This window comes from Pteropus vampyrus, unplaced genomic scaffold (assembly GCF_000151845.1).
Source record: "Pteropus vampyrus isolate Shadow unplaced genomic scaffold, Pvam_2.0 Scaffold206, whole genome shotgun sequence".
Classification (NCBI taxonomy): domain Eukaryota; kingdom Metazoa; phylum Chordata; class Mammalia; order Chiroptera; family Pteropodidae; genus Pteropus; species Pteropus vampyrus.
The window spans coordinates 191921-219145 of record NW_011888987.1 but is presented as its reverse complement, the minus strand read 5'-3'; the positions used below and the strand labels follow the sequence as shown (position 1 = coordinate 219145).

The 27225-nt window shown below is 37.8% G+C and overlaps 1 protein-coding gene and 1 pseudogene across 6 annotated transcripts in view; both read left to right on the top strand.

Annotated features, from left to right (window-relative positions):
* MET (MET proto-oncogene, receptor tyrosine kinase) overlaps positions 1-27225 on the top strand; it is a 116404-nt gene that overhangs the window by 29610 nt on the left and 59569 nt on the right. For all 6 annotated transcript variants that reach the window (XM_011372392.2, XM_011372386.2, XM_011372390.2 and 3 more), the window contains one exon: positions 22924-23115. In XM_011372392.2, coding sequence (XP_011370694.1) covers positions 22924-23115 — 192 coding nt within the window. The remainder of the gene's footprint in view (positions 1-22923; positions 23116-27225) is intronic.
* On the top strand, positions 9376-14243 carry LOC111746950 (annotated as a pseudogene).

Here is a 27225-nt window from a genome sequence, read left to right as displayed (position 1 = left end):
CCATTCATCAGTGGACCTCTATAAGCATCTTAAAATATTGAGTGAGATCGTTTTAGACAAATGCATAGTCCCTAAACAGCACATTATTATTCAAAACAAAGTAATTGAGAAAATGCCCCATAATATGGAGACTTTGTAAAGCTCCAATTTGAGTAGGAAAAAAAAAGAAAAAAAAACCTCACATTCTGTTTGGGATAAATAGTATTAAAAATTCAGTTAATTGTAACCACATTAACTGGAGTCTCCCGTATTATCATGTAAAGGATTTATTAACATGACCATTATTCCAGGGAAAAATAACTAAAATAAGTACGCATTGGCCCAATCTCCTACAAATGAGAGTATCGAATAAGGGATTTTTTTTAAAATCCCCAAATCAGCAAAGATCCTGTTTCCTAAATTATAATATACTTACTAGGAGAAGTGGAATAATACATTTGGAAAGATTTTTATTCCAGGTTAAAATTAAAAAGGATTTTCTCACCTACCCCGAAAATTATAGTCCTCATGTTACATACACTATTTTTGTGTAATCTCATTACCAAAGTGTTGCTCTATCTGTAAGCATTTTAAAGAATAAATGTAGAATTGTAGCAGATATTTTCATCAACATCATGGTCATCTTCATGACCAATGATTGATCAATTGAAAGGGAAAAGCATGGCATTTGGTGCCAGACACACCTGGATGGAAGTCCTGGCCTCTTGCATATCAGCTGTGTGACTTCTGCCACATTGCTTAGCTTCTTAGGGCCTCGGTCTCTTCATTGAAACATCCAAGTAGCAATACCTGCCTCATGGTGTTTTGAAAAATTCTGGGATAATATATATGAAGTACCTGGCCCAATAATCTGACCATAAATTTAGCTCTTTGGGAGTCCGCATGGCCTAATGGAACAAGACTGAAGTCAAAGAGATCTGAATTTAAATCTATACCCCACCATTTTCTACCTGTGTGGCAATGAGAACATGATTTAAACTCTCTGAACCTGTTTTCTTCCATGGTGGACAAGTGCAACCATGTTTATAAGAGACCTAACTGAATCAATAGCACATAATAAATAGCAGCAATTATAGTAAGAAAACTTGTGTAAAGAAAGGCAAATTCAAATTATTGTATTGTTTTCTGGAAGAGACACATTCTGGTTTTATTGCTCATGAGGGTCTTTCACTTCTCTCCCTACCTGTTATGAGTGAGCCACTTCCATAATGCTTAATTTCTGTAAGTCCTTAAAATGATAGCTCAAAAAAAAAAAAAAAAGAAAGAAAGAAAGAAAGAAAAAAGGAAAGGGAGATTGGGTGTGGAGAGAAAGACATTTGAATCAGAAGTGTGCTATAGTCAAGATGGACAGTATAAGGTGTGCTGCTTTCCTCAACTTTCAATTCTGTCTACCCATGGCACTATAAGATGGTATGCCCATATAGTTTAAGTTATACTGTGCATCGAAGAATTTGCAGAAAATGCAGTTAAAAAAAAAAACTCAACCTCACAGTTTGTTTGTATCAAGTTTCCTTGTTTTTAATGATCATTTATACTCAAATTCAAAGAGTAGCCAACTGCTTCCCAAAATAAAGGAAACTTAAAGTAGTAATTTTCCATCTCCGTCTCAGAGTGCCAAAGTTAAAGGGTCACCACTCAGAAGCATCAAAGGAAGAAAGCAAAGTGATTAGAACAGTTTTGAATGAAAACAAAATCAAAACAAGATGCAAACAAGGAATAATAGGAATAGGCAGAAAAATAAGCATACGGTGATGTTTCTTTATTACTATTATAAAGATGATAGATGAGCAAAATTGGGTTACATTTAAGTTGTAATGGAAGAAAATAATTGCAGCCTTCCATCAGGAAACCACAAGGACCATTATTGATCTGTCATCCTCAGGGCATGTCTCGTAATAGTTAATAAAATAAACAAAGATTTATAACTCTTTATAGGCCATATATCTATAATCTCCCACACGCCGCCATTTGAACTGGGAACGTGGAGTCACTGTTACAAATAACATCCATATAATTATACTGGTTTGGCATGTCTTATTTAAACAATCCAATCTCTAGAGAATACATTTTGTATTAGGCATGAAAAATGTGAAGTCAGATTTCAGGGGTTTTTTTTCACTTCCTATGCTCTAAAATGAGAGACTGTTATCCTATATGAAAAATGTTATTGAGGATTCTTTACTCTAAACACTAAATATCTTGGCTACATGTCAAATGTAATAGCTACCAAAGCAAAATCTTGCAAGAAAGAAAATCTGTGAGGTATAGGATTTAATATACTTTTTTTTAATCTAAGTAGAAATTTATTAATTTTATACTTGATTCCTTTCCTTTAGTAAACTCTTCTTCATTCTCTCCTAGGCTCAGGGAGTCACTGCTCCCTAACTTATTTGAACTTTGCAGGCTGCCCTTATTGTATTGTTTTATTAAAAGGAACTTAAATTTTTTTTCCAGAATTTTGTAACACTCTCTGAGATCACTGGGCACACCCTGGGGTTATTAGAAAATGTGTTACAGAGTGAGCCATTAATGACTCTTGCTTTTTTCTCTTCCTCCTTCTAACCTGTCTTTAAACCATTTCATAGCTTACTCACAGGTCTACCCCAGAAAAGAATGAAAAAGCAAAGGCATGATGTTTTCATAAGCTAACAGCCAAGAAAAATAGTTAATGTTGAAACTGTCACTAAAAATGTAGGTAGGCTACACCTGTATATTACAGTGACTCATGATGTGATTGATAGTATTTCCCATGTATGTGAGTAATTAAGGGTTAACTGTGTCACATGCATTAAAATTAATTTTTTATTCTTCTTAATGTCTTTTGTAGCAGGTGTTGCCCGTTTTATTTAAGTATTTGATTTCTATATGGAGATTCATTTGGTAACATTAATGCAGTAAACAATATATAAGGAGTTTGTGCAAAAAAATCTTGAAGTTGGTTTTTGAAAAGCCAGTGTTAATAAAACTTTGAAGACACAGCGCTAATACATGATATTGTCATTGCCATACCACCACATGATTAGAGAATTCTGAAAGCATGTGGGATCCTGCATTTTGATAAAAATATTAACCTCCTTGAGTAATAATGGATTTTTTTTGCTTGAAATAATATATTAAATTTTAGGTGCTACACCCTTACTTCAGAATTCTCTCTTATCAAGGCCATCCCACCCTGCATTCTTATTTCAGTCTAATAAGAAAAATGAGAATCTATCAGAATTTGGATAGAAGACCCACCAGGAATTTCCGCTGTTGCTTATTCATGGATTGGCACAGATACTGAACAGTGGGCACACGGCGTCCAGAGTGACTCAGTGCCCACATATGTGCTGCAAGTCACATCTCCAGCAGCCAGGGAGGGCTGAAAAGGGCACATTTATCAGGGAAATGAAACCACTGACTCGGCTATTCTTAAAGTCATTAAAACTCCCCTGATTTTTTTATTTTAAATAATAGTGAATGTGGTAATACATTCCAGTCTGCTAATTATATATTTTTCTAACTAAAATATTCCAGGCAGGTTCAACTTGCTGAGCAGTATTATCTTCCTATCCTAAAAGCCTTGGGAAAGAGGCAGAGTGCCCTTCACCTTAGACCTGGGCTAACAGTGAAACAGATGAAGTGTGTCTGCCTTCTCTATTTCAAATATATTCTCTAGTTTTTCAACACGAGGATAGAAAAATGTCTCACAAATGCATGCTAATATAGAATAAAATCTATCTTAACCATTCTTGATGTTCACAAAGAGGAGGAAATAGTTTATGAATAGTATAAATATAAAATGAAAAAATAAAAATAATGAATTCAGACTAAAATATGATCTTGTCTTATTTGGGTAAAAAAATTTTTATTAATTAGAGGACATTAAAATGGTAGCTGATATTTCAAATTGTGCTCTAGATAAAAAGCAAATTAAGGTCAGTTTTGATTTGTAAAGTAGTCTTTCCTAGAACTGATTTTCTGAAAATTAATTTTGTCGAGTCGTCATTTCAAAATACATGTATTATTTGATTTACTAAAATTTGTGTCCATGTATCAGAAAAGTATAAATCTATATGATATTAAACTTTCTAATGACATTTTAAATTTAAAATCCTATTAACACTTTCATCTAGTAACCAGTCTACTAACTAAACTATAGGTAAAGTGGTGTTCAGGAAATGGGAAAAGTGCAAAGATTAAATTGGTGTGTTAGCTAAGTAAATCAATAGCATTTAGTGCTAATGCACTAAGCAGATTACAAGCACTACTGCAGTGGCAGTCAATAGCAAAAACGAATATCTTTAAAAATTATCTTGATAATAAAATGCAATTTTCCGTTTATTTTGAGCTATTCTTGTTCTTTCATCTTATTAGTTTGTCAAATGCTAGAAGCCTATTTTATTTAATGTATAAAATGACCAAAAATCCTTTCAGCAAAGGATTTATTCATACAACCAAAATTCAACAAGAAATTCAACAGTGATTTGATACCCTGTTGGTAATACAGTAGTGAATGAGATAGGCATGGTTCTTGTCTTTATGAAGCAAACATACTAGGGGAAGAGATGACCATAAATGATCGGTCATACCAATAAACAAATACATCATGAAGATTTATGAAATATAGTGTAGGGAAAATAAACATCTGTGAATGCAAATGAGGAGAAATATGTTAATTTCATAGTATAGTCATAAAAGGCCACCCTGAGGATGTGAACTTTTATATAAGGTTAAAAGATAACTTGTACATAAAGCTCAAAATTTTAGAAAATGCAATATATCTTTAATATATGAGCACTGACATAGCCTAATTATTACCTATTTCATAAGTTTCAGGTCTTAACTACATGCTGCTGTATTTAAGCAGCTTTTTAAAGTAGACTCTGGCCATAAGTACATATTACTTTACACCTTCAAAAACATATCACAAGGAGTAGAACAACGTTAGAGAATTAAACTTTTTAAATAGTTTGTTTTGTTTTTTAAAAAGTCACGTGCTCAAACTTTTTGATTTCTAAATGAATTAAGTTACTTTTCATTAAGTGATTTTCAGTATGAAGATAATGTGTAGCTTTCTAGAATCTAAGGATGTAATTTGGGTAGCATTCACTCTTCTTGCCTCTCAGCCTATGACCTTATCGCATCTTTGAGAATAGTTACTTCTTATATGGGTTCAAGTTGTTTCTTTCTGATCCCCCTTTCCTTTCTTCTGTGGCTAACACTTGGGACCCTATTTGTCAGAAGAACCCGTGTTGTTTGAGAGTGGAAGGAATTATCCTGTTAACAGTAAATTATATGAAAAAGTGAATCATATAATCTTGAGAACACATAAAATCAGCTCTTTGGAAACTATCAAAATTATAAAAGTTGATAGAATTCAAGGGAATGTGATGCTGGGATGGCCCGAGTCATATAACCCTTCTGCATCTGTGTACTGTCCTCTGCACAACTGCATCCATTTTAAACGATTTCCTTCTCATGGGAATCATGTGGCTTGCAGGACCAAGTAGGAAACAAGTGTTCTGGGGACTCACGAGGATGTCATGAGTACCTACCGAGTATACAGGGGTGTTCTGTCTAGTTCGTGCCACCTTTATGTTCTAATGCATCTCTGCCTTTCTCTCATTTTAATCATTTGTGTGTGTGTGTGTGTGTGTGTGTGTGTGTGTGTGTGTGTGTTTAATCATTCAGATATCTAAATAAATTTAAGGTCTTAGAGGGCAGGCAGTTTGTCATGCTTTTTTATACCTAAACATATGCATATGCTTTGCAGACTGTAGACAATAGTGTTGATGTTACTTGACAAAAAAAATTTTGTCTTCCAAAAGAAATCTGTATATTTACACAGTAAACAGGGACCATCTGAATTACTGAAATGTTTGGATAAAAGTCTTTGATAAAATTCACAAATGTATTTTTATGACTAGATCATAAAAGTCATTGTTTTTGTCATTTCCACAAACAACAAAGATTTGAAATGCAGATGCAAAAGAAAAATATGTATGAGGAATCAAAAGATAGACTCACTTTCTTCTGTTTTCACTGTGTTCACTTTTGTTTGGCCAAGAGAAGTAGAGTTTGCCAAGGGAAAAGGTGAGAGAATAAGAGGCATTTAATCTTCAGGGCTTATTCCTGTGCCTACAAGTCAGAGAGGTCACTGGCTTGCCCCTTCCTGAAAGCTATAATTATAGGCAGAGGACTATTTATTTTTCAGTAGTGTGACCAAAATCTTGAATATAAGAGATTGTTTATGAGAGTACAGTGTGTGTAAGGGTTACATAAAACCTCAAGAAAGATAATAGGAGGGTAAGATTATTTTTCTTCATATATTCACTATCATGAGAAGGTCAAATAGAGGTGAATATGAGGTCAAATTAGGTGATCCTGGTAGTTAAGGAATTGAATTAAATGAATAAAGAAGAGGAATTTATAATAGAATAGAATATATCCGATGAGTCATTAAATGTAAACTGGTTTATGGTTCCAACATCATGATAAACAAGAATCAGTAAATATATTAGTAAACATAATTGAGAAATAGTTCTGCTTCGAAAAACACCGATTACATTAGGTTTGGAAATGTAACTGACATGGAAAAAAATGGGCAGTGTCTTTTACTAAACTCACTCTCATTTCAAAAGAGTCATAGAAAAGGTATGATTCTATGTAGAATTAGGCAAAGCACAAGATCAATTCTGTTACTAGCCCAATATTCAGGATATTATCAGTGTTTGCAAAATGATGAGTAATTTAACAATAGTAGGTATAACTTATAATTAGCATTGAGAGGTCAAAATACAGGTTATTGACATGTACAAAGAGAACTAAAATATGTGCCTGCTCTTGAAAAATAACATGGTTAAGTTGTAAAAATGATTATATTTTCTGTCTAGATACTTTTTTAGAATCAAATGCTTATGAAAACATAAGCAGCAATTTCAGGTTTTTAGGGAAGCAGTGTGTTTTATGATCCTAGGTATGTAGCATAGTAGCACACTAATCACACCCTTGCCTTCTCTCTTGTCTCTATTTGTTTTTAGTAGATTCTGCACAGGAAAACATATTCACCTCAGTATTAAAATTTTGAAGTTCACCATTTGGACACTGTTATAGATCATAGAAAAATATACACACGGACTTTACCATACCTAACAAAAGAAAGTTTTTTATTTAAGAAAAGAAAACCCTCTAAATTATTACAGGATCTTGGGTAGCTGTGGCGTAAACTATATGATATTGAGTATCTTATAACACTAGTGATAAGATAACAATCTAACTGAATGCAGATGAACTCATGAAAAGGGAAGGATTATGAAATATTTGGAAAGTAAACACCTAAATTTTCATAAGCAAATATTAATTTAGTATTTCTGTGAGCTTTAGATATTAAAGCTTTGCTTGCATTCTCTGGGCCTTCAGAATCCGCTGTTATAACTTCCAGTGCCTCATTTAATAGTCTGTACACTGGAGATTCAAGAACTAGTTAAGAAACGGTCAAATTTTCTATTTTCTCTGCCAATATATAATAAAATCTCTGTTCCAGTGAATGAGGGGACAATTATTTTAATAACAATGATGGCATAGCTTTATCTTACTTTTTTTACTACTGGCAAGGCTTTCAATTTATACTCTAAACTCTGAGTAAATCACAAGTTGAAATAAACTCTTGTTTGTTCAATGCTCTGTTTCTTTCTAGTCTTATTCTTGTCTATCACCCTCAACCTAATTCCCTAGTGGTTCAGGAAACCCTCAATTGGGTTTAAGTAATAGTTTATACAGCCTCTCTCATTCATTAACCCATGTTGACATTCTCATTCTGTGTATCAGCCTTATTTAAGACTTTCTTAAGCACCTTATCCAGCTGCTGGTTTGGGTGCAACTAATTTAATCAAGAAACTTAATGTTTCCAGGGAATCATTCAGCCTATCTCAGCCTTCATCATTAGCACGATCTAATTCAGTCTGCTTTTTCTATTCCTTCTTCCAAAAACCCGGTCTCATTCATAGTAAACATGAAGTTTAAAGATCTTTGTTTCTTTCCTTCTACATATATGCAAAGCAGAGACAGAAAACTGTTATCATTCCAGACAGGTTTTGAGTTAGTGTGTTGAAAATAGTGCCAGTAAGATAAAACTGATCTCCCTGGCTCCATCCTCATCTCCAGTCAATCTGTTTGTCTCCATACTGCTGCTGGAGTAAGTAATCTTTCCCCAAAACAAACCCGTTTGTGTAATAGCATCTGTTAAAATAAATTGAGGATTCCCCAATGGTTTCAGAGTAAACTCCACAGTCTTTAGTGTGATTTTCAAAGAGTTTTGTGCCTGAGCCTTGGCTATTTCTTGGTCTTCCCTCACACCAAGTGTTGTGCTGGTAGGTGTTTAACTCTGAGGGGAGAGGGAGTAGAGCCCCTGATGTGTACTGTTTACACATTCCCATGGTGGAGATACCCCCACTAAGCCAATTTCAAGCTACCAAGGTAAAAACACTGAATAAGAATTAGGAAAAAATGTTCGCTCTTGGCTCTATAATCTAGTACAAGATGGCTCAAGCACACCCCTGCCACCGCACCCTACCCTTAATCTATCATTCTTTTTTCTCTGTATGTGAAAACATTTAAGTTCTACTCTCAGCAAATTTCAGTTATACAATACAGTGTTATCAACTGGGGTCACCATATTATACTTTAGATCCTCAGACCTTATTCATTTTTTAACTGAAAGTTTGTACCCTTTTACCAACCTGTCCCTTGACCCCACTGCCTAGCCCCTGGCAACCACGTTTATACTCTCAGTTTCTATGAGTTTGACTTTTTTCTTTTTAGATTCCACATATAAGTGAAACCATGTACTATTTGCCTTTCTCTGTCTGGCTTATTTCATTTAGCATAAAAGGTTCATTATATTGTCTCAAACCACAGGATTTCCTCCATTTTCAAGGCTGAATAATATTTTGTTGTGTGTATGTGTGTGTGTGTGTGTGTGTGTATATACACACATACATACATATATGCACACACACATGCCACATCTTTACCCATTCATTCATTGGTGGACACTTAGGTTGTTTCCATATGTTTGCTCTTGTAAATAGTGCTTGAATGAACATGGGAGTATAGGCATCTCTCTGAGATAATAGTTTTGTTTCCTTTGAATATATACTCAGAAGTGGAATGGATGAATTCTGTGGTCATTCTATTTTTAATTTCTTGAGGAACCTCCATACTGTTTTCCACAGTGGCTGTACCAGTTTATATTCCACAAACAGTGTACAAGGGTTCCTTTTTCTCTACATCCTCTCCAGCGCTTATCTCTTATCTTTTATTATTTTTATAATAGCTATCCTAACAGATATGAAGTGATATCTCATTGTGTTTTTAATTTACATTTCCCTGATGAGTAGTGAAATTAAGCACCTTTTCATGCATCTGTTGGACTTTTGTATGTCATCTTTGGAAAAATGTCTATGCAGGTCCTTTACCCATTTTTTAATTGGGTTATTTGGTTTTTCGCTGTTGTGATGTATGAATTCCCTGTATAATCTGTATATGTGTATCAACCTGTCCTAGTAGTTCCAGAATCCAGCAGTCTCCCTTACAACCCTGTGTTAACACATATTACTTTATTTGCCTCAAATTCTCTAATACAGTCATTTTATCCGTTTAACACTTTCTCCCTATTCTTTACAACTCAACTCAAGCATTTTCTTCCCCAGGAAATCTCTTCTAGCTTTCCCCTCATGCTCCATTCTAGATAAGCTGCCTTTTCTGAGTACCTCAGTAGCACTCTTTGATTATTTCTATCATATCTCTTACCATACTCTGGTAACATGTTCACTGGTTCCCATGTTAACCCCCTGAAGATGTGAACTTTGGCTTTTATCACCACATCCCAAGTACTTAACAATGTATGTATCAAATGAGTAAATAATTATGACAAAGCCTCCAAATTTCAAATAATGTAGTAAAATGTTGACTAGTAAAAATAATTTTTAGATACAACAGTTTTTCATTTTCTCCTCCAAATCTCTAAAAACTAACTTATAGAATTGAGGCATTTCCAAAAGTTAAATTAGCACTGAATAAATTCTGGAAAGAGTCACTCACCATTACCTATGCCCCTTCCTTACATGCACGTGCTTGTGCACGGGCACCTGTGCACACGTGCACACACACACACACACACACACACACACACACACACACACCCTCGTCCATACACCAGTTTGAGATGAAGATGGATCAAAGAGGAGAAAAACTAGAGAAGAAAAGATGACTATAGAGAGGTGACTAGACAGGAATTCCAGAGCTTTGCAATTAAAATTGGAAAAACACAATTAAAGCCATTAAAAGAAAAAAGATAGAGTAGCTTCCCTGCTCCTTAGGGCTTTCTGGAGCCTGCCGACAAGGTTGCCCTTTTAGTGGGTGATGCTGTCTGTGTGAGGGACTTTAGGCAACACCTTCTGGTGGATATTACTCAAGCAGTGGTACCAGGAGAGGTGCCCCACAACCATGAAGTCTACATTTGAATCCACAGATTTTGATTATTGACCATCAATCTGTGATTTCAAGTTGAAAATAATGATTGGGTTAAGGAAAAGTAGAAGGTCTTTTTCAATACCACCCTTACTGTGACCGTAGGATTAGACTCCACAGTGGCACCACTTCATAGGCACCAAGTACATGCTTGGTACAGAAAGCTTTCCTAAGTTTGGCCTTAATGTAGATGTGGTAAGATTGGAAGAAAGGGGATCAGAAGAGGAAGATACAGTGGAAGCTGCGGGAGAAGAGGCATGGGAGCCGGAATGGGCCCATCTGCGAGTGACAGGAAACAGGGCACCGGTCCTTCCTGCTGGCTCTGCCAGTAGTAATAACACCTCAGGTCTGTATAGTGTCTGACTTGATACAAGGCACTCCCATATATGCATCTCTTGATCCTCCTGAAAGTCTTATAAAATGGAGCTGGAAGAGGGGAAGGCAGGCCATGAATTCCACCAATATTATCTGTCCATGATTGAAGAACTCCAGCTGAATGTGAATAAGAGCCAAAATTGCCAGAGGCTGCAGGCACAGAAAAATGAGTTTAATGCCAAAGTCCACCTACTGCAGGAGGAGCCACACTGCTGCAGGAACAGGGCTCCTAGTGGAGGAAATGATCTGGGCCATGGATAAGAAGAAATGTTGGTTAAGGTACATCCTGAGGGCAAGTTTGTCATAGATGTGGACAAGAACATCAACATCGATGATTGACACCCAATTGCTGGGTGGCTCTAAGAAATGACAGTGAAACTCTGCACAAGATTCTTCCAGACAAAGCAGACCCCACTGTTGTCACTAATGACGGTGAAGAAGGTGCCAGAGTCAACTTGCAAGATGATTGGTGGACTGGCCAAGCAGATCAAGGAGATCACAGAAGTTTTCCAGCTGCCCGTTAGGCATCTTTGAAGCCCTGGGCATCATGCAGCCCAAGGGAGTGCTGCGGTATGAACCCCAGGTGCTGGGAAGACACTGTTGGGCTGGCGGTGGCTCATCACACAGACTGTTCCCTTATTTGTTGTCTGGCTCTGAATTGTACAGAAATTCGTCAGGGAAGGGGCAAGAATGGTGAGAGAGCTATTTGTCATGGCACGAGGACACACTCCATCTATCATCGTCATGGACAGAAGCGACTCTGTCTGCTCCTCACAGCAGGAGGGAGGTTCTGGTGGGGACAGTGCAGTGCAGCACACAGCGCTGGAGCTGCTCAGCCAGCTGGATGGGTATGAGGCCACCAAGAATATCAAGGCTACTTGATTAGTAGCCAATTTCATGGCTACTAATAATGATATCCTGGACTCAGCTCTGCTTTGCCCAGAGCGCATCGACAGAAAAATTGCATTCCCCCCGCACCCCAAGAGGAAACTCAGCTGGACATCTTAAAGAGCCATTCTTGAAAAATGAACCTGACTCCGGAGGATTAACCTGAGAAAAAATTTCTGAGCTCATGCCAGGAGCATCGGGCTGAAGCGAAGAGTGTGTGCACCAAAGCCAGCAGGTGTGCCCTGTGAGAATGGTGGGTGCACGTCACCCAGGAGGACTCTGAGATAGCCAAGGTCACACAGAAGGGCAGTGAGGGAAACATGTCCATCAAGAAACTGTGGCACAGAGGTCGGTGTCCTTGTGTAGATGCCTCAAATAAAACCCTTCGGGACAAAAAAAGATAGAGAGTTTGGTAAAGGCCTCAGGGACTTTGGCGGTTAGAAGGATGGCTCACAAATGGAGGTTTCTGATGCACAGTTTTAGTCAGGAACATGGAGAGAAGGTGAGTGAGGAGTCTCGCTGCTCAGTGGTAAGATGGAAAGGGAGGATAAGAAGTGCTGACAGTGCTGACAGGCTGGATGCCAGTCATGGGCTTAAACAATATGTTGGGCACAGTTGAAGGACTCTGGCTTCATCCGTCTTTCACCTCTCCTGGCCATCCACCAAGGCATTCATCAGCCTGTTTCTGTTGAGCATGACACTGTTGGCCCCATAAACAGACATATCATCACCTACAGGAAGAACGGCTTCTGTTTTCTCGGTCAGTGCAAGGTAGTCAATGTTCTGTCTTCTGAGTATCTCATATTCCTCTGAGTAAGTACATTAAAAATTGTGTTGTTGTTTTTTAACCAAATAGAGAAAAGCAGAAAATCTCTACGCACTAAGCATTAAAATCTGCCTCGCTGGGAACAACTTTCTTGATGAATCACTCTGTCACTCCTGGCTGTGACTGAAGTGCAGGATGAAGGTTGCTAACCAAAACCACATGGACTTGGTCTGTTTCAGGTCTGATTCACCTTAGGAAATGATGATAAAGAAGCAGAATTTTAACTCTTAGAATTCCAAAGCCCTATCATTGTAGAATTCTGAGTCTTGAATCCTGAGGATACCTCAAAAAGAGATATCTGACATATACCTTGGATGGATACATATTTATTTCATTTATACATAAATGCATTTGTGCACATGTGTGTATAAACCCATACACACATACACATGGAATATATTCTGCTCCAAATCTTTCCTCTTCAATAATCCAACCTCTGTCAAGACCTGGCTCAACTTCAGCCTCCACCATGAGCCCTCTCCAGCTTTTGAAGCCCACACTGATCTTATCCTTTTCCTCATCTTATAGCATTTACTACCTGTACCAGTGTCTTCAGAACTTACCTGTGAACTATATTCCGTGTGCTTTGCATTACTAATTAGCTGTTTTGTGTGTCTAGCTCTTGTCTCCCTGTGTGCATGGTGCCATTCTAGCTGGAAGCATTTGCTAGAGTTGGCAAACTCTGGCCTATTTTTGCACATCCAGCAAATTAAGAACTATTTTTATATTTTTAAAGGGTTAGAAAATAACACACAAACTAATATATGTTACGCAGACACTGCGGTACTCAAAGCCTAGTATGTTTGCTATCTAGCCCTTTATAAAAGAAGGATGCCAACCTCTGCTTTAGAGAATAATGGAAATTAATAATGGACAAATAACAGGTTTAACCTTACTAGGTGTAAGTAATTCTATTAGATAGGTATGAGTGTTTCCATTTTATAGATGAGGAACCCAAGGCTTGTTAATCTAAGTAATTAGAATTTTGGCCTTTGTCCTTATGAGCATTATAAAGAATCATTAGACCAATAACAGTAATAATAATAACTACAAGCATTTAAGTTTCAGAAGGACAGGGCCTTAAATTTTTTTGTTTGTGGCTATATCCTTATAGCACCCAGGACAATATCTGTCACATAGTTTGGTTTTATATTAGTTTCCTAGGGCTGCTGTAACAAATTACTACAAACTTTGTGTCTTGAAACAACAGAATATATGTAGTCTGGAAGCCAGAGTTTGAAATAAAGGTGTTGGCTAAGTTCATGCTCCCGTCGAAGGCTCTAGGGAAGAAGCCGTCCTTACTTCTTACAGTTCCGGTGGTCCCAGGTATTCCTCAGGTTGTAGCAGCATATAACTCCAGTCTCTGCTTCCGCCTCCACGTGACCGTCCTCATTGTGAATGTCTGTGTGTCCTCTCCTTTTGCAAAGGTAATAGTCATTGGACTCAGGATGCACACTAAATCCAGGATGATTTTATCTCAATATTCTTAACTAATTACATGTCATAGAGCCTATTTCCAAATAAGGTCACATTTTGAGGTTCCAAGTGAACAGCAGTTTCCGGAGTGGACACTATTCAACCTAGTACAGGTCTCAAGAAATATTTTTGAATAACTAAATGAATAAAGGAAGTGACTCTTTAATATGTTGCTGACACTGGATTCATTTTATTTAAACCTCAAAACAATTCTATTAGGTATGTGTTTCTCCATTTTATAAGTGAAAAACTGGGGCTTATGAGGGCAGCACCACTCCGAGCCCGTGCTCTTTTCCACTAGGCCAGGGTGGGTACCACTAGACTTGACTAAGAAGGTGTTTGGGGAACATTACACTAAATATTTATAGAGGTAGAATTGAACAAGGAGGTTCTGGAATCAAGGAAATCAGACTATAAGAAGCCAAGTACAAGATTAAGTATTGATAGGTGGATATAAACAATAAAGGAAAAGGACGTGTCAAAGAGAGCCAAGACTTCACACTTGGGGAGAAAGTAGCTATTGATGTCATATAGGAATAGGAAGCTAGAAGAGGGAGTCAGTTGAGAAAGAAAAATTATGAGTTTCAGTATTATCCGGCATATTTAAACTTGGCCTGAAGACAGTTGCAGAGACAGGGCTGGTCCTCAGAAGAGAGAATGCCACTGGCTGTGTGAAGTTAGGTCATCACCACGAGACAGCATCCATCATCCTGTGAATCACCAGTGTTGAGCCAGCAGCTGGCTGGCCACATGCCTAGTTGTGCTACATTCATGGCCATCTGAGAATGAACACACAGCCAAAGATGACACCCTTTCTTCCTTCCTAGAAACTAATCAACCCTTTAACTGCTCCCACTTTCCTCCCCTGCTAGAACTCTACCTGAGATCTCAGCTTGTCATAAACCCCCGTAGCTATTGAAGTTGTGAGACAAGATTACTTCATCAAGGGGAGTTTGTGGCAGTAGAAGTGTTGAGGAAGCATCTTTCTTTTAAACTGTGCACTGAGGACATCATCAGGCTGAGTCCTCTTCATAACACAAAACAACATAACCGGATTCTTAGGGTTTGGCCACACCACTCTAACAGTCTGGCCAAGAGAACTGACTCTTCTGCATTTTACAAAGAATCAGACTTCAATATTCACATCTTAGACATTTGAGTACAGACTGAGAGAAGTTAAAATATCTCTGAAAGAAACATAACCTGAAACTGAAGTTCAAAGCCCTATGCCTCTGCCTATGGTCAGTTCCAGACCACCCCTCTCCCAGTCCCACTTAATAAAGAGAAGGGAGCACATGAGTGAAATTTCACAGGAGTGAAATTTAGAAAAATAAGCTAAGTGGAATTCCTGAAATTAAAGCAGTAGAGTTTTTAGCCAACTATATGAAAAGCCCTGGGCAAAGATGGACTTTCTATTTTGAAACATGTATCCTCCTGAAAGCCATTACTACGTGTCCGTAGAATCTTTACAAAGTATAATTATGAATAATGTTTATATTAAACTGCTTCTGTTAATTTAGTCATGGGCAAGGAGGGAAGAGAGCTGGTATGAGTGAACTGGCAAAGATTTTACAAGATAGTACATTTTAAAAAATCTATCTGCAAGACTGATTTAAATTATCTATAGATGAGCTAAATCCGTCTTATAGATCAATTAAAAGAATCACTATTTTAAATATATCACATCCTTAATTATACTGAATTAAATGTAATTGCATATTCACTGCATGCATCATAATGTTAATTAGGGGAAACATTTTGAATCGAATAGATTCAGTTTTCTTTTTATAAAAAAAATGGTGCATGTCTGAGCCAAGTTAAAAAAAATCTAACAAGTACTCATGAAAAGGTAAAGAAAGACTAAAATAATTAAAGTATTATTGCAAGGCTTAAGAATTATAGAATAATTTCTATTATTTAGCCCTATAACAATATTTAAGCCTTTGAGTTAAGGAAGCAATTTATAACGTTTCAAAATTAAAAACAAAAGTTTACCATTGATTCTCAGAATTGACATCATATAATTATTTTAGAAGAGGATAAACCTTGAAAAATTAAAAGCTTGTCAAAACTTCTTATGGAATAGGCATATGTCTCCAGAATCTCTGTTTTGGAGTAGTTCTTGGTGGCTGGAGAGCAGGGACTGTTTACTTATGGCCTCCTGAGCACCCTGAGTGATCATTTGGTCTGACTGCAAGCTAATGGCAGTTTGGTGATTCCAAGCTCAGGGGAGGCTTTGAAAAGCCATAGAGAACTTTACACTCAACTCGGTCTACCCCTCTCTCTGCAGACAAGGAACTTGTAGCCTGGTGCTGGGGTGAAGGCCCTGGGACCAGATGGCCTAGCTTTAGTCCTAGCTCTGCCCCTGCTGGTTATGTGACCACTCAGTGCTTCACTTTCCTCCTGGGAATATTATAAGGACTAGGTGAATTAATATTTGTAAAGTGCTTAGAAGAGTGTCTGACACATTTTAAACACTCTAAACAAATGTTTGTTAAATAATAGTAAAATAAAACTCAGACCCAGAAAGATCAAGTTGCCTGAGGTCATGCAACTCATCAACTCCTCTCCGGGTCCTGACCTACAGGCATGCTCGTTCTTTTCTACCAGGTCCTTAGACCAGCCCTAGAGTATGGCTTTGTCTCAGAAATACTGTAGGAGTCTATCAGTAAGCTGTAATCTTTACTGACAACTCTCTGAACCTCGGTTTCTTCCTCTGTAAAAATTCAATGATCAAAACAAACCCAACTCCCAGACTTGAGAGGATCTGAAGAAATAATGTCCTTCGAAAACCATAATCCACTATGCAGATGTTATTTAACGTTATTATTGTGAGCTCCTGTGAGCTGAGATAAGCTGTGAATGTTTCAAATCTGCTTAGGAGATCAAAAAATCAGGGTGGGAAAAAATTCAAAATAGGCTCTCTCACTTCCCATTTACTCATTGTTTTCTTTTAAAATTTATTTTTATTAAAATCTATTAATATATGCAAAAGAATCATGTACTGTGTGTATATGTATGTGTGTTGGGTATATGAAAAATAAAATACTGATTCCTCTACCACCGGGCTTAAAAAAGAGAATGTTACCATGGTCTTTGAAGCTCCTTGTGTGTCCTGCCCCAGTAATATCCCTCTCCCTTCCAGAAAAGTGGATAAATAATGATTGTGAACAGTTTGCTCATCTTTCACTTTCCTTTAGTTGTACAACACATATGTCTCTGCCTAAACAATATTTTGGTGAATTTTTTTTAATTTCCCTCTTGACTCATATTTCAAGGTATGTGATATCTTCCTGTACCCTTATACTATCCACCTTGTTCTTTGTCACTATACCCCTTACACACTCATTAAAACACATTACTTCCATCATTCAAAAAACCTCATAAAGAGAGACTTTGAAGAGAGCCAGGCTTCAGGTTTACATGAGCGGGAGTGGGAGTCCATGACCTAGCGGGAGGAGCCAGAGCAAATGCAAGAATCCAAGGATGGGGAGAGTCTTGTGCCAGGATAGCCACTCTGAGATTCATTCGGTGTCCTAGATGGTCACCTGACTTTTCACCTTAATGGAAAAAAAGCCTAAAAATGTAAGTCGAGGCAGGTTTGGATGCCCTACTAAGGAATTTAGACTTTTCCTGCAGGCCTTTGGGAAGCAACTGAGATTTGAAGAAGGGAGTGACGATGCATAACTGCTTCAAGGCAGATGAGCTGGGAGACCAAAGGCCAGTGAAGAAATACGTAGCTTGAGGTGCAGAGGCGCAGGTGTGGCTGGAGAGCTACACAGGAGAGACACTGCAGACAGGGTTTAGTGGGATTTCACAACTGATTGGATATGGAAAATGCTAGAAAAAGAGGAGATGGTGATGGCTGAAATTTCAAAGTCACCTGGATAGAAAGATGGTAATGTTAATTAATCAAAATAGATAATAAAGAGGGCAAAGCTGACGAAGCTGATTAGAACACTTCAAAATGCTAGTCATCTCTGTGCCATTATCCAGAAACTAATGGTTAATTCTAGCCTTTCTCTCAGAAAAGGAATCAAAGGTGGGTGAATCTACATTTCCTACTTTCAAGAATTATAGGTTTTTTTACACGTAAATGATAAACTTCTGTTCAATGATTCCAGCTCTCTGACAGTTAAGACTCCCCTGACTTTTAGTTTCCCATACATAAAATTAGGGGCTGGAGTAAGATGGTCTCTGAGGCCCTTTTCATTTTTGTAATTGTGCAACTTTCAGAACTTTGCCCAGAATAGTATACAGTAGCAGAAGAAATTCATGACCTTGAAAATCAGAGAACTAAATTCTAACACCAGTTCCATTGTGAACTGAGCACTGTGGCTGCCTCTCTGGGTGCCTTGAGTCTCTTCTTCCTGAAAGCTGAGTGTGATAAGAGCTCACAGGACTGCTGTGAGTCTGGTTGTGTGTGAAAATGCCCAGCTCGGTGCCCGGCACAGTGTAGGTACAGGAAAAAGAGAGATTTCCTCCCTCCCTTCCTTCCTTCTTCCTCCCTTTGTTACCAAAAGAGAGAGCATTAGTCTTGGCTCCCAAACTGGTGCTGGGGTGGAACTTTCTCTGTGGACTTTTCTGTGGTCCCCCAAAGCAGGTGATGTACCAGAGAACTGCTTTCCACCAGCCTTGCTTAGTTTTATCCCAAAGGTCAAGATGTTCTAGCTTTGAGGGAGGTATGAGTGGCAAGGAGACCCCTTCAGCAAGTCTATGTTGCTTTTCCAGTTGGACCCAATCCCACCCCAGACGGCACAGAGCTAACTGTGTATAAAATGGTAAAAAGAAGCCACCCCAGCTTTCCTGCACAAATAAGCGGCAAATACATTCACTCATTGTCTAATGAATCAGACTGAGATTTCATCATATTTGCACAGCGCTTTATCTTTGCAATGCTGAGAGCTAAAACCAAGGCTTTCTGATAGTTAAAGTTCTACTATTCAAGCTGAAAGACAGCATGCGGCTCTGTAAGCCAGTTCCTGCCACCCTGACCCCAGTCATTGAGTTTATCTGGATTCTCAGCAGGAAGAGACAAGGAGTAGTCCCCTCTCCTGCAGTGAACCCTGGAATGTTGCTTTTTCCTGGAAGCTAATGCCCCTACCCCTCTCCTGCAGATCTCCGTTATGGAGAAAATGAAAGAGAAAAAGGTTGAGGTCCCTGGCTTATAATTTGAATGCCACCTGAACCTGACATGATGTTTGTTTTTTGGCTCCAAGTTGCACAATTTTTCAAAATCAAGGAGTTCTGTAGATCCTATTCCAACATTATGCAATGTTTCTATACTTAGGAACTTGTTGTGAGGGGGAATAAGTGACATAACTTAATCCTATCAGTCCTTGAAGAGGTGCTATTTAGAGGCCTTACTATTTCCTGAAGGACAAGCCTTGAAGTACACAATATAAATGTTACTTGCAGAGTTCTACATTTACACCTTACACATGAGGAAATAAGAGACTAAAGTTCTGGTGGTATTGTTCTTCCGTCATTTTAAAAAGATTAGCAAGTTCCTGCAGGTTTACAGACACTCTGAGATCTATCTCACCTCCATTCTGCTCACCCTGTTCAGCAAGGCAGACCACAAAGCAAGTTGGGGAGGCTATATGCCTAGTTACTTTGCAGCTACATTCATTTTTCAGCAAGCTGTTATTAATACACATTGTGAGCTGGGCACAAAACACAGTGGAGATAAAAGATGAATAAGACAATTCTTGGCCTCTTGTTGATAGAAAGCTGCTACTAGTTTACAGTCAAAGAATCCACTACACACAGCAAACTTTCATATTCCAACGAATTTATCTTATCTCCACCAGCACTGAACTCAAGGTCAAGTTTGAGACTTTAAAGTTCCCGGAATGTCACCCAGTTATAGAAAAAAAGAATAAGATCAAGCAAGAGAAGGAACAAAATAACCACAAAAGCTGACCCTGAAGAGCAGTCACCTCTATAATGGAATGCTTGAGATGGCCTTTGATTTAAAACTGGTCTTTGCTCCTTTAAGCAAATTCCCTTAGTTCTGGCTATCTCTGCAAAATGGATGATTGATCACCGATAGAAACTTAATTACCAATTAATTGGTTGTTATTGAATTGCTGGTGCATCTCAGTTATCTGCTACTCAGAGCAATCTATAATACTTTAGTGAAGAAAAGCTTCTAATTAAATAGTGAAATAGCACTCATTAATATATCAAAATAAATGTCTAGAACTAAAACATTTCATTAATTATAAGTCAGTAGGTTTAGCATTTCAGAAATTCTGTTGACTAATTTATGACCATTTAAAATGAAGACAGTTATATAAAACAGCATTTTAGGTGATTCTTAAACGTAAAAGTCAGTAGATGTAAGAATTTTGTATTCCATGTGATGGAAGTTTGACCTTCAGGAGTAAAGTTACTTTATATAAGCATAACTAAAGTTTTCAATTTGTTCTTAAACACTGAGTTGGTTTACAATATACCATGACAATTTTCTGATTGTTATCAATATAATAGGATAATAATAGAGCATTTCTAGTCTTCAAATCATTTTCCTGGACTTTTAACTACATACAAAGATGTGTAAGAATGAACTTTTTTTTCTTTTTCTTCTAAGTTTGCCTTCATTTTCCTTTCTACATTCTCCCGCTCTCTGTTATCTGCCCTCAGATTTACCAGTTTGAAACTATCTTGTCAAGATAGTTAGGAGCCACTCTATTTGTACCTTATAAACTCTTAACTACTTTTATTCCTGAAAAAAAAATAGCTTTAGTAATATTAGTTCATAGTTCCACAATCATTTCCCAGCTACCCATAATTGATTCACTTGTTTGTTCATTCAATTAATGTTTACTGCAAAATTACCATGTGTGATATTTCATCTACTATAAGCAATTACAGTGGTGAACAAGCAAAGTTCCTGATCCTAAGGAGCTACTTGGAGAAGTGTCACATCAATCATATAATCATAAAACCAAATAGTAGTTGCAGCTGTTAACAAGTGCTGTAACAGTGTGTGTGTGTGTGTGTGTGTGTGTGTGTGTGTGTGTGTGTGTTAGAGGAACTTGACTTAGCTATTGGGGTCAGGGCTGGCCTCCTGAGTAAATGATGACAAACTGAGATCTGAAGGAGGCATGGCAGTTAACAAGGTGAATGGAGGTGGAAGGAACAGCATGTGCAAAGACTCTGTAATGGAAGGACTCATAAGATATTTGGAGAACTGAAAGGCGGCCAGCTCACTGGAGCACAGTGAACAAAGGAGAGCATGGTACAGGGTGGGTCTGGAGAAGTTGGTTAGTATCCAGATGATGCAGGGCCCTACAGTTCATGTTAAAAATTGTGTCCTTTATCCTAAGAGCAATGGGGAGACATATTAAGTGTTTTAAACAGAGCGATATGATGAGATTTATGTTTTAAGAAGAAAATCTGGCTGTAGTGTAGAAACTGGATCTAAAAAGAGATTGGATGAGACTGGATGTGGCATGTCCAGTTAGGAAGCCATGTTGTAATCCAGGAAAGAGAGGATGATGTGGTGGAGAAAACTGGATGAATCCAGGAGATATTTAGAAAGTACAATTGATAGGAGTTGGTAATGAACTGTCTATGGGGAATAATCAGGAATGACACTTAGGTTTCTGATTTGTGCACCTGGAGGAATGGGGGATGATTGTGGTTTCCACTCTGGCCATTTTGAGCCTGGAGCCTTTGAGATATGTGAGTGCAGATTTCATAATCAGTGTGATAAATGCATAGTTAGCTCAGAGTAGAGGGGTAGCCTGGAGGTACAAAGGTGCCAACTGAATAGTCACAGATACCATGGGAGAGACTGAGATTGCCTGGGGAGAGTACGAAGATAAGCAGAGAATCAGCCTTGGGATGGAACCTTGAGAAACCCTGACATTGATAGCCAGGCTGTGGACGGTCCTGCAGAAGAGACATAAATGTTGCAGTCTGCAAAGTAGAGAGAGAACGGGGAGATCGAAGTGTCAAGGGAAGGGAGTGATCCACAGTGCTTAATTGTCATATTACTGAACAGTATTTTTTAAAATCCTTCCATTTGAAGTTGAACCTAAAGGATAAATACCTGATTGAGTGGTAATTGCCTTTTAGTAGCTGGTTACTGAGGCATTTGATGTACAACTTTTACATTTTTTGAGCCTTTCGCTTTAATGATGACAAATATGTAAGTGATGTTCTCTGCGTGTTGGGTAACTAGCTCATTTAATCTTTAGAACAGTTCTCTAAGGAAGGCATATTCCTATAATTCTCTCTTTTTTACAGATAGGGAACTGAAATAGAGATAACATGAGTTTCATGAACACAGAGAGGTTGGAGGGACTCCATGAAGTAAATAAGCATTAGGGACCAAGATTTGACGCAGGCACTTGGATCTGGGGTCTATGCTATGCTGCCTCCCCATGAATCATCTATCAACCACTACTCCACACCAACTCCGTGTATACAGATGCACGCAGGCACACGGTTTAAAATATAATATCCCAGTATGACTCTAACATTTATTACTATTCTAGTTGAAATTCATCTTATTGGACTTGCCTGCTAGAAGCGTTGCCTTTATTTCAAGGGCTGAGACATTTATAGTTTTATTTTTCTGTAAACAGTACCAGCTAAGCTCTGTATGCTTGTAATGAACCATGGTACAAACTATGATAGTAAGGTTTGCCCCAGTTCAGTGTCTAAATGATGCTAGAGCCATTTAGGTCACTAGAAATACTTCTGCCTATCTGAGCTTGTCTGCACAGTTCTTGCCATTCCCCTCCAAGCTCTGAAAAGACACATAGAAAAGTATCTTACCAGCTTGCTCGCATCTGAACTCACATTCATTCTATGACCATATTTTATTCCAGACACTTTTGAGAAATTCATCGGGCTGTGAAGTGCACAGTGATGAATATCGAACAGAGTTTACCACAGCTTTGCAGCGCGTTGACTTATTCATGGGCCAGTTCAACCAAGTCCTCTTAACGTCTATTTCCACCTTCATTAAAGGAGACCTCACCATCGCTAACCTTGGGACATCAGAGGGTCGCTTCATGCAGGTAAATGCTATCTGAGAGGGGCTATGTCTGTTTTATCTGTTATTGTGCAGTTAGTTCATTTTCGTTTTTGCAGTAAGGTATTTGCAAATATTGTAAAGTGAAAATCATAATGGAAGCTAGAGACAAGACTGAAAGCAAAACAATGAAAGCTGATCCACTTTTTTATGAAGTATATGGCCTATGTTTGTTAAATTCTTGAAGCTTTCGGTTTAAATGTGGTTGTTTTTCATTTCTTTGCCCAGAATGGTTTGGGTTTCTTTTTTTTTTTTTCTTTTCCATTCATGATTTCTATCACATGATTGGAAAATAAAATGAAACAATTAAAGCACTTCCAGGCGATGTTTTCCTATTTCAAGGGAAGCTACGGATCAAAGGAGAGCTATTGTGTGAACCGTGCGTCTCCATGAGAAGAAACATTCTCATCATTGAGAAATATTGGCAGCAGTTAGGAAGGGACGTTATCATCAAAATCCCATTGTAACTTCAGCTCTCTTGGTTCTGCAAAATGATGGGGTCAGACACAAAGAAGTTCAAATACTGAAAAAAAAAAAATCTGGATTTTTGGTTAGAAATGCTTTTAACAGATAGCAACAGTATTTCCATACAATAAAAGTTCGTATTTCAGAAGTTGTGTTTCTTAGATACAAGAATCATAGCACTTTACAGAAATTAAAATGGTCTTATGTTGGCTGTTTTATTGCTTTAATAGTGATTGTGTAGTACTTTCTGCATGAGTTCCTTAATAGAGTCTTAATTAAGCAGAATGACAATGGCATCTAAGGAAATGTTGAATTTCTATGAATACTAGAAGTTTCTTTTAAAGAGAGATGCTTATTTCATAATCGTCTGATATGATTAACATCCTCGTCAGACAGTGATTTCTAGTAAACCAATTGAGGATGATGCCGTTTTCCTATGACTTGCCCATCTGTACATTCTCTGCCTATATTCTTTTACAAAACATATTTTAAAAAATTATCACTGCCTTTATAGCAGTCTGGGTATTGGTCATTGTCACATTTTAAATCGTGTTTTTCTTATACTAGTGGGCATGGTGGAATTTTTTCAAAGTCATAAAACATGTTAATAAAATCTTCTTAGCTCAAAGGGAATCATACAGATCCTGTTATCTAAATATCCCCACACTCAGTCTCCTCTCCTCCCATTGCTTCACAGGCAACTACACTCATTGTTCCCTTCCCCCTCTTAACCAGTCTAGTGTTTTTATTTACCCACCTCAGACCATTTAATTCTGTGCTTAACTCCTCAAAATTTGAAGAAGGAATGCCCAGTCCTGTCCCACGCAGACGAGCACTCTAATATATTTGAAATGTGGCCATATTTATTATCCTTATAAAAATGTGTGCTATTTTTACCATATGGGGCAATCTGAACTCTGGTGCTGCCCCAGTAACACTGGAGAGTCTCAGTTCTTTTTGCTGACGCAGAGATAATTCCAGCAGAGCAAGAGTTATGAGAGGTAAGACTTATTTAAAGGCATTTTTTGAGGTAGAAATGAGTCACACCTAAATTGGCTAACCACGTGGAAATGGAAATACACTCCACATGAGGAGTGGATTACAGCAAAGAGGGCTGTAACCCTGTGGAAGGGAAAGTCTATATATTAAGGCCACGATGGCTGGTTACAAAGATGTTCCTAGGTGATTGGCACGTGAGGTCATTTTAATTGACATTTGGCTGTTATATAACCCCCTGCCTGGTACACATGTGTTTACCCAGAATTCAGTCTGTTATAATTAGATTCATGAACTTCCAGGCATAGGCATGATATTATAATGATAGTATAAAAAGGCTGAGGTTATGGCAAGTTAAGCAAGTGCCTGTGGCTAAACTAAACCAGCTATAGGTTTATGGCCCTCCAGTCCTTTGTCTCTCAGGGATGCAAGAGTGACTCTTTAACTACAAATGAGGTGTTCTTTGGGTGGTCTCTGAGCTGGGACTTCATTCCTTTGTCTTCCCCACATTCGTCATGTCTGACTAACTACCTAATACTATTATGTTGTGTTTATGTTTTTTTAGTTTACATTGTTACTCTATAGAATTCCAAAAAAATTTGATGGCGGACAAAAGAAGCTAGCATCTATTGAATTCCTAATGTGTTCATTGTATTGATTGGCTTCCCTTTATCTTTGTTTCTGCTTTTCTTTTTTTCTAAATTATCTATTACCTCTCCAATCCAGTTTCATAATAATAAGCTTTCTACAGACACTTTAGGTCTGATATTTTTTTATATCAAAAGATTCCTGGCCTATTTCCAGTATCTAAAGTTCTAATAAAATCCTATTTTTAGATAGGTTGCTTTAATAGTTATGTAAATTCTGCTGTGTGACAGATTCCACCACCTAAGTGATATGTCATACATCAGGCTCATTATAACAGAAATGCTGTGGCAAATGTTTTATTCTTGTTTCCCAGCATTTTCATGAAAGAAACTATATTATGCCCATTACCTGTGCATATAAATCATTAAAGATGAAAAATAAACAAGTAGATACTTATATATGGAAAGTACTGATATCACTGTTTTTTTTTCAAAACCAGGTGGCTCTTATTTCATCAAATACATATTGGGAAGCACTAACTTTGCTTTACTAGGCAAGTAAGTGAAGCAAAGAAAGCGGTGACACAGAACCTGCCTTTGAGGAACTAAAATTTTGGTAGGAGAGATAAAATCGTACCTAATACCAAGACTACAAACAAAGCGTACAAAGGACTATTGACACCCACAGAGTCTGTTTCTGACACTTGCCTAAGAGAATTCCATTCCATTAAATTTTATGTAAATAAACCTAAAGTATCTGAAGGATCAAACAATCAACATTACTGAGATCCAGTTTGTTTACAGCAAATAACGTTAGGGGAGGAGTCAGTAGTGCAGCAAAGACAAGGGACTTTCTAGTTTTATCTAGCTGAACAGTAACTACCTACCATTTCTGTAAATGTTTTGACTGAACTCACGTGCTAAATCTGTGGCCAGGCCTAAGTTTCTACAACTCGTGTTTTAATAATACTATAGAGTTTCTGTTACAAAGTAGAATAGACTTTTTTTTTTTTTTTTTTTTTGCAAAAACAGCTGCCATACATGAAAAGCAACAGTAAAATGATTTTACTTCCTTCCTACCCTGAAGCCTGAAGGCAAAGTTGCTTTACAAATGTTTTCTCCCAAGAGTTTGCAGCTGTTTCTGCCTTTCCTATTGTGCTTACGTTGTGCCCTGGCTGGGAATACAAGCTACAGCCCCAGCTGTCGGGTGCAAAGTGAATCAGGTATTTCACAGTGGTTATTTGATTAGGAAGAATTATATTGTTTAGCTAACAATATTATATGTATGGTGGAAAAGACATTTTTGACATGTTTCTAATATTTAAACATGTGTAACTTATACAGGAGCAACTATGTCTAAATATACCGACCTGTACATATATTTGAGTCTATCTGTAGAGCCATGTCAGTATAGTTATAGATTTCAAAAACAATTTTTATTTGTGTGATCACTCTCTTGGGATGCTCTGAAGTAAAATAATATGATAAGCAATATTCGAGAGTATAAATAAACAATGAGAAGGCGCCTTCCTATGAAATTGCAGGGGGTGGGGATTTAGAAAAGAATCAGGCTCAGGAACATTAGCGCAGTGTGCGAGGCTACGTGGGAGAGGGAAGAGGGATACTCGTGAAGATCACAGGACTAATCACAGGGATTGCCCACGTCTCCCCTTCTGAGCTCCTCGTCTAATCTACATCCAAAAACAATGCTTGCTTGATTTTTTTTACAGCACTTGTATAAGGCCTTTAATCTCTAGATGCAAGGCATTGCTATTAAAATATTTGTGCATGACTGTCAGGACAGGGAGTGAGTGGATCAGGGATGGGTGGGGGTAGAGAGTCACTTTCAAGACTTGTTTCAAGTTCAATTTCACTAACTTCACTGGACAACTACCTTGTCTGCATACAGTGGCCACCACCTGGGCACTATCACAGCTGTTATTAGGCCCTTTGGCATCTTCCTTGCTCTTCTCCAATCCCCCTTTTCCCTATCCCCAGTTCTTTATTGCTGTTATCACTCATCACCCCTTTTCTCTTGTGTCTCTTAA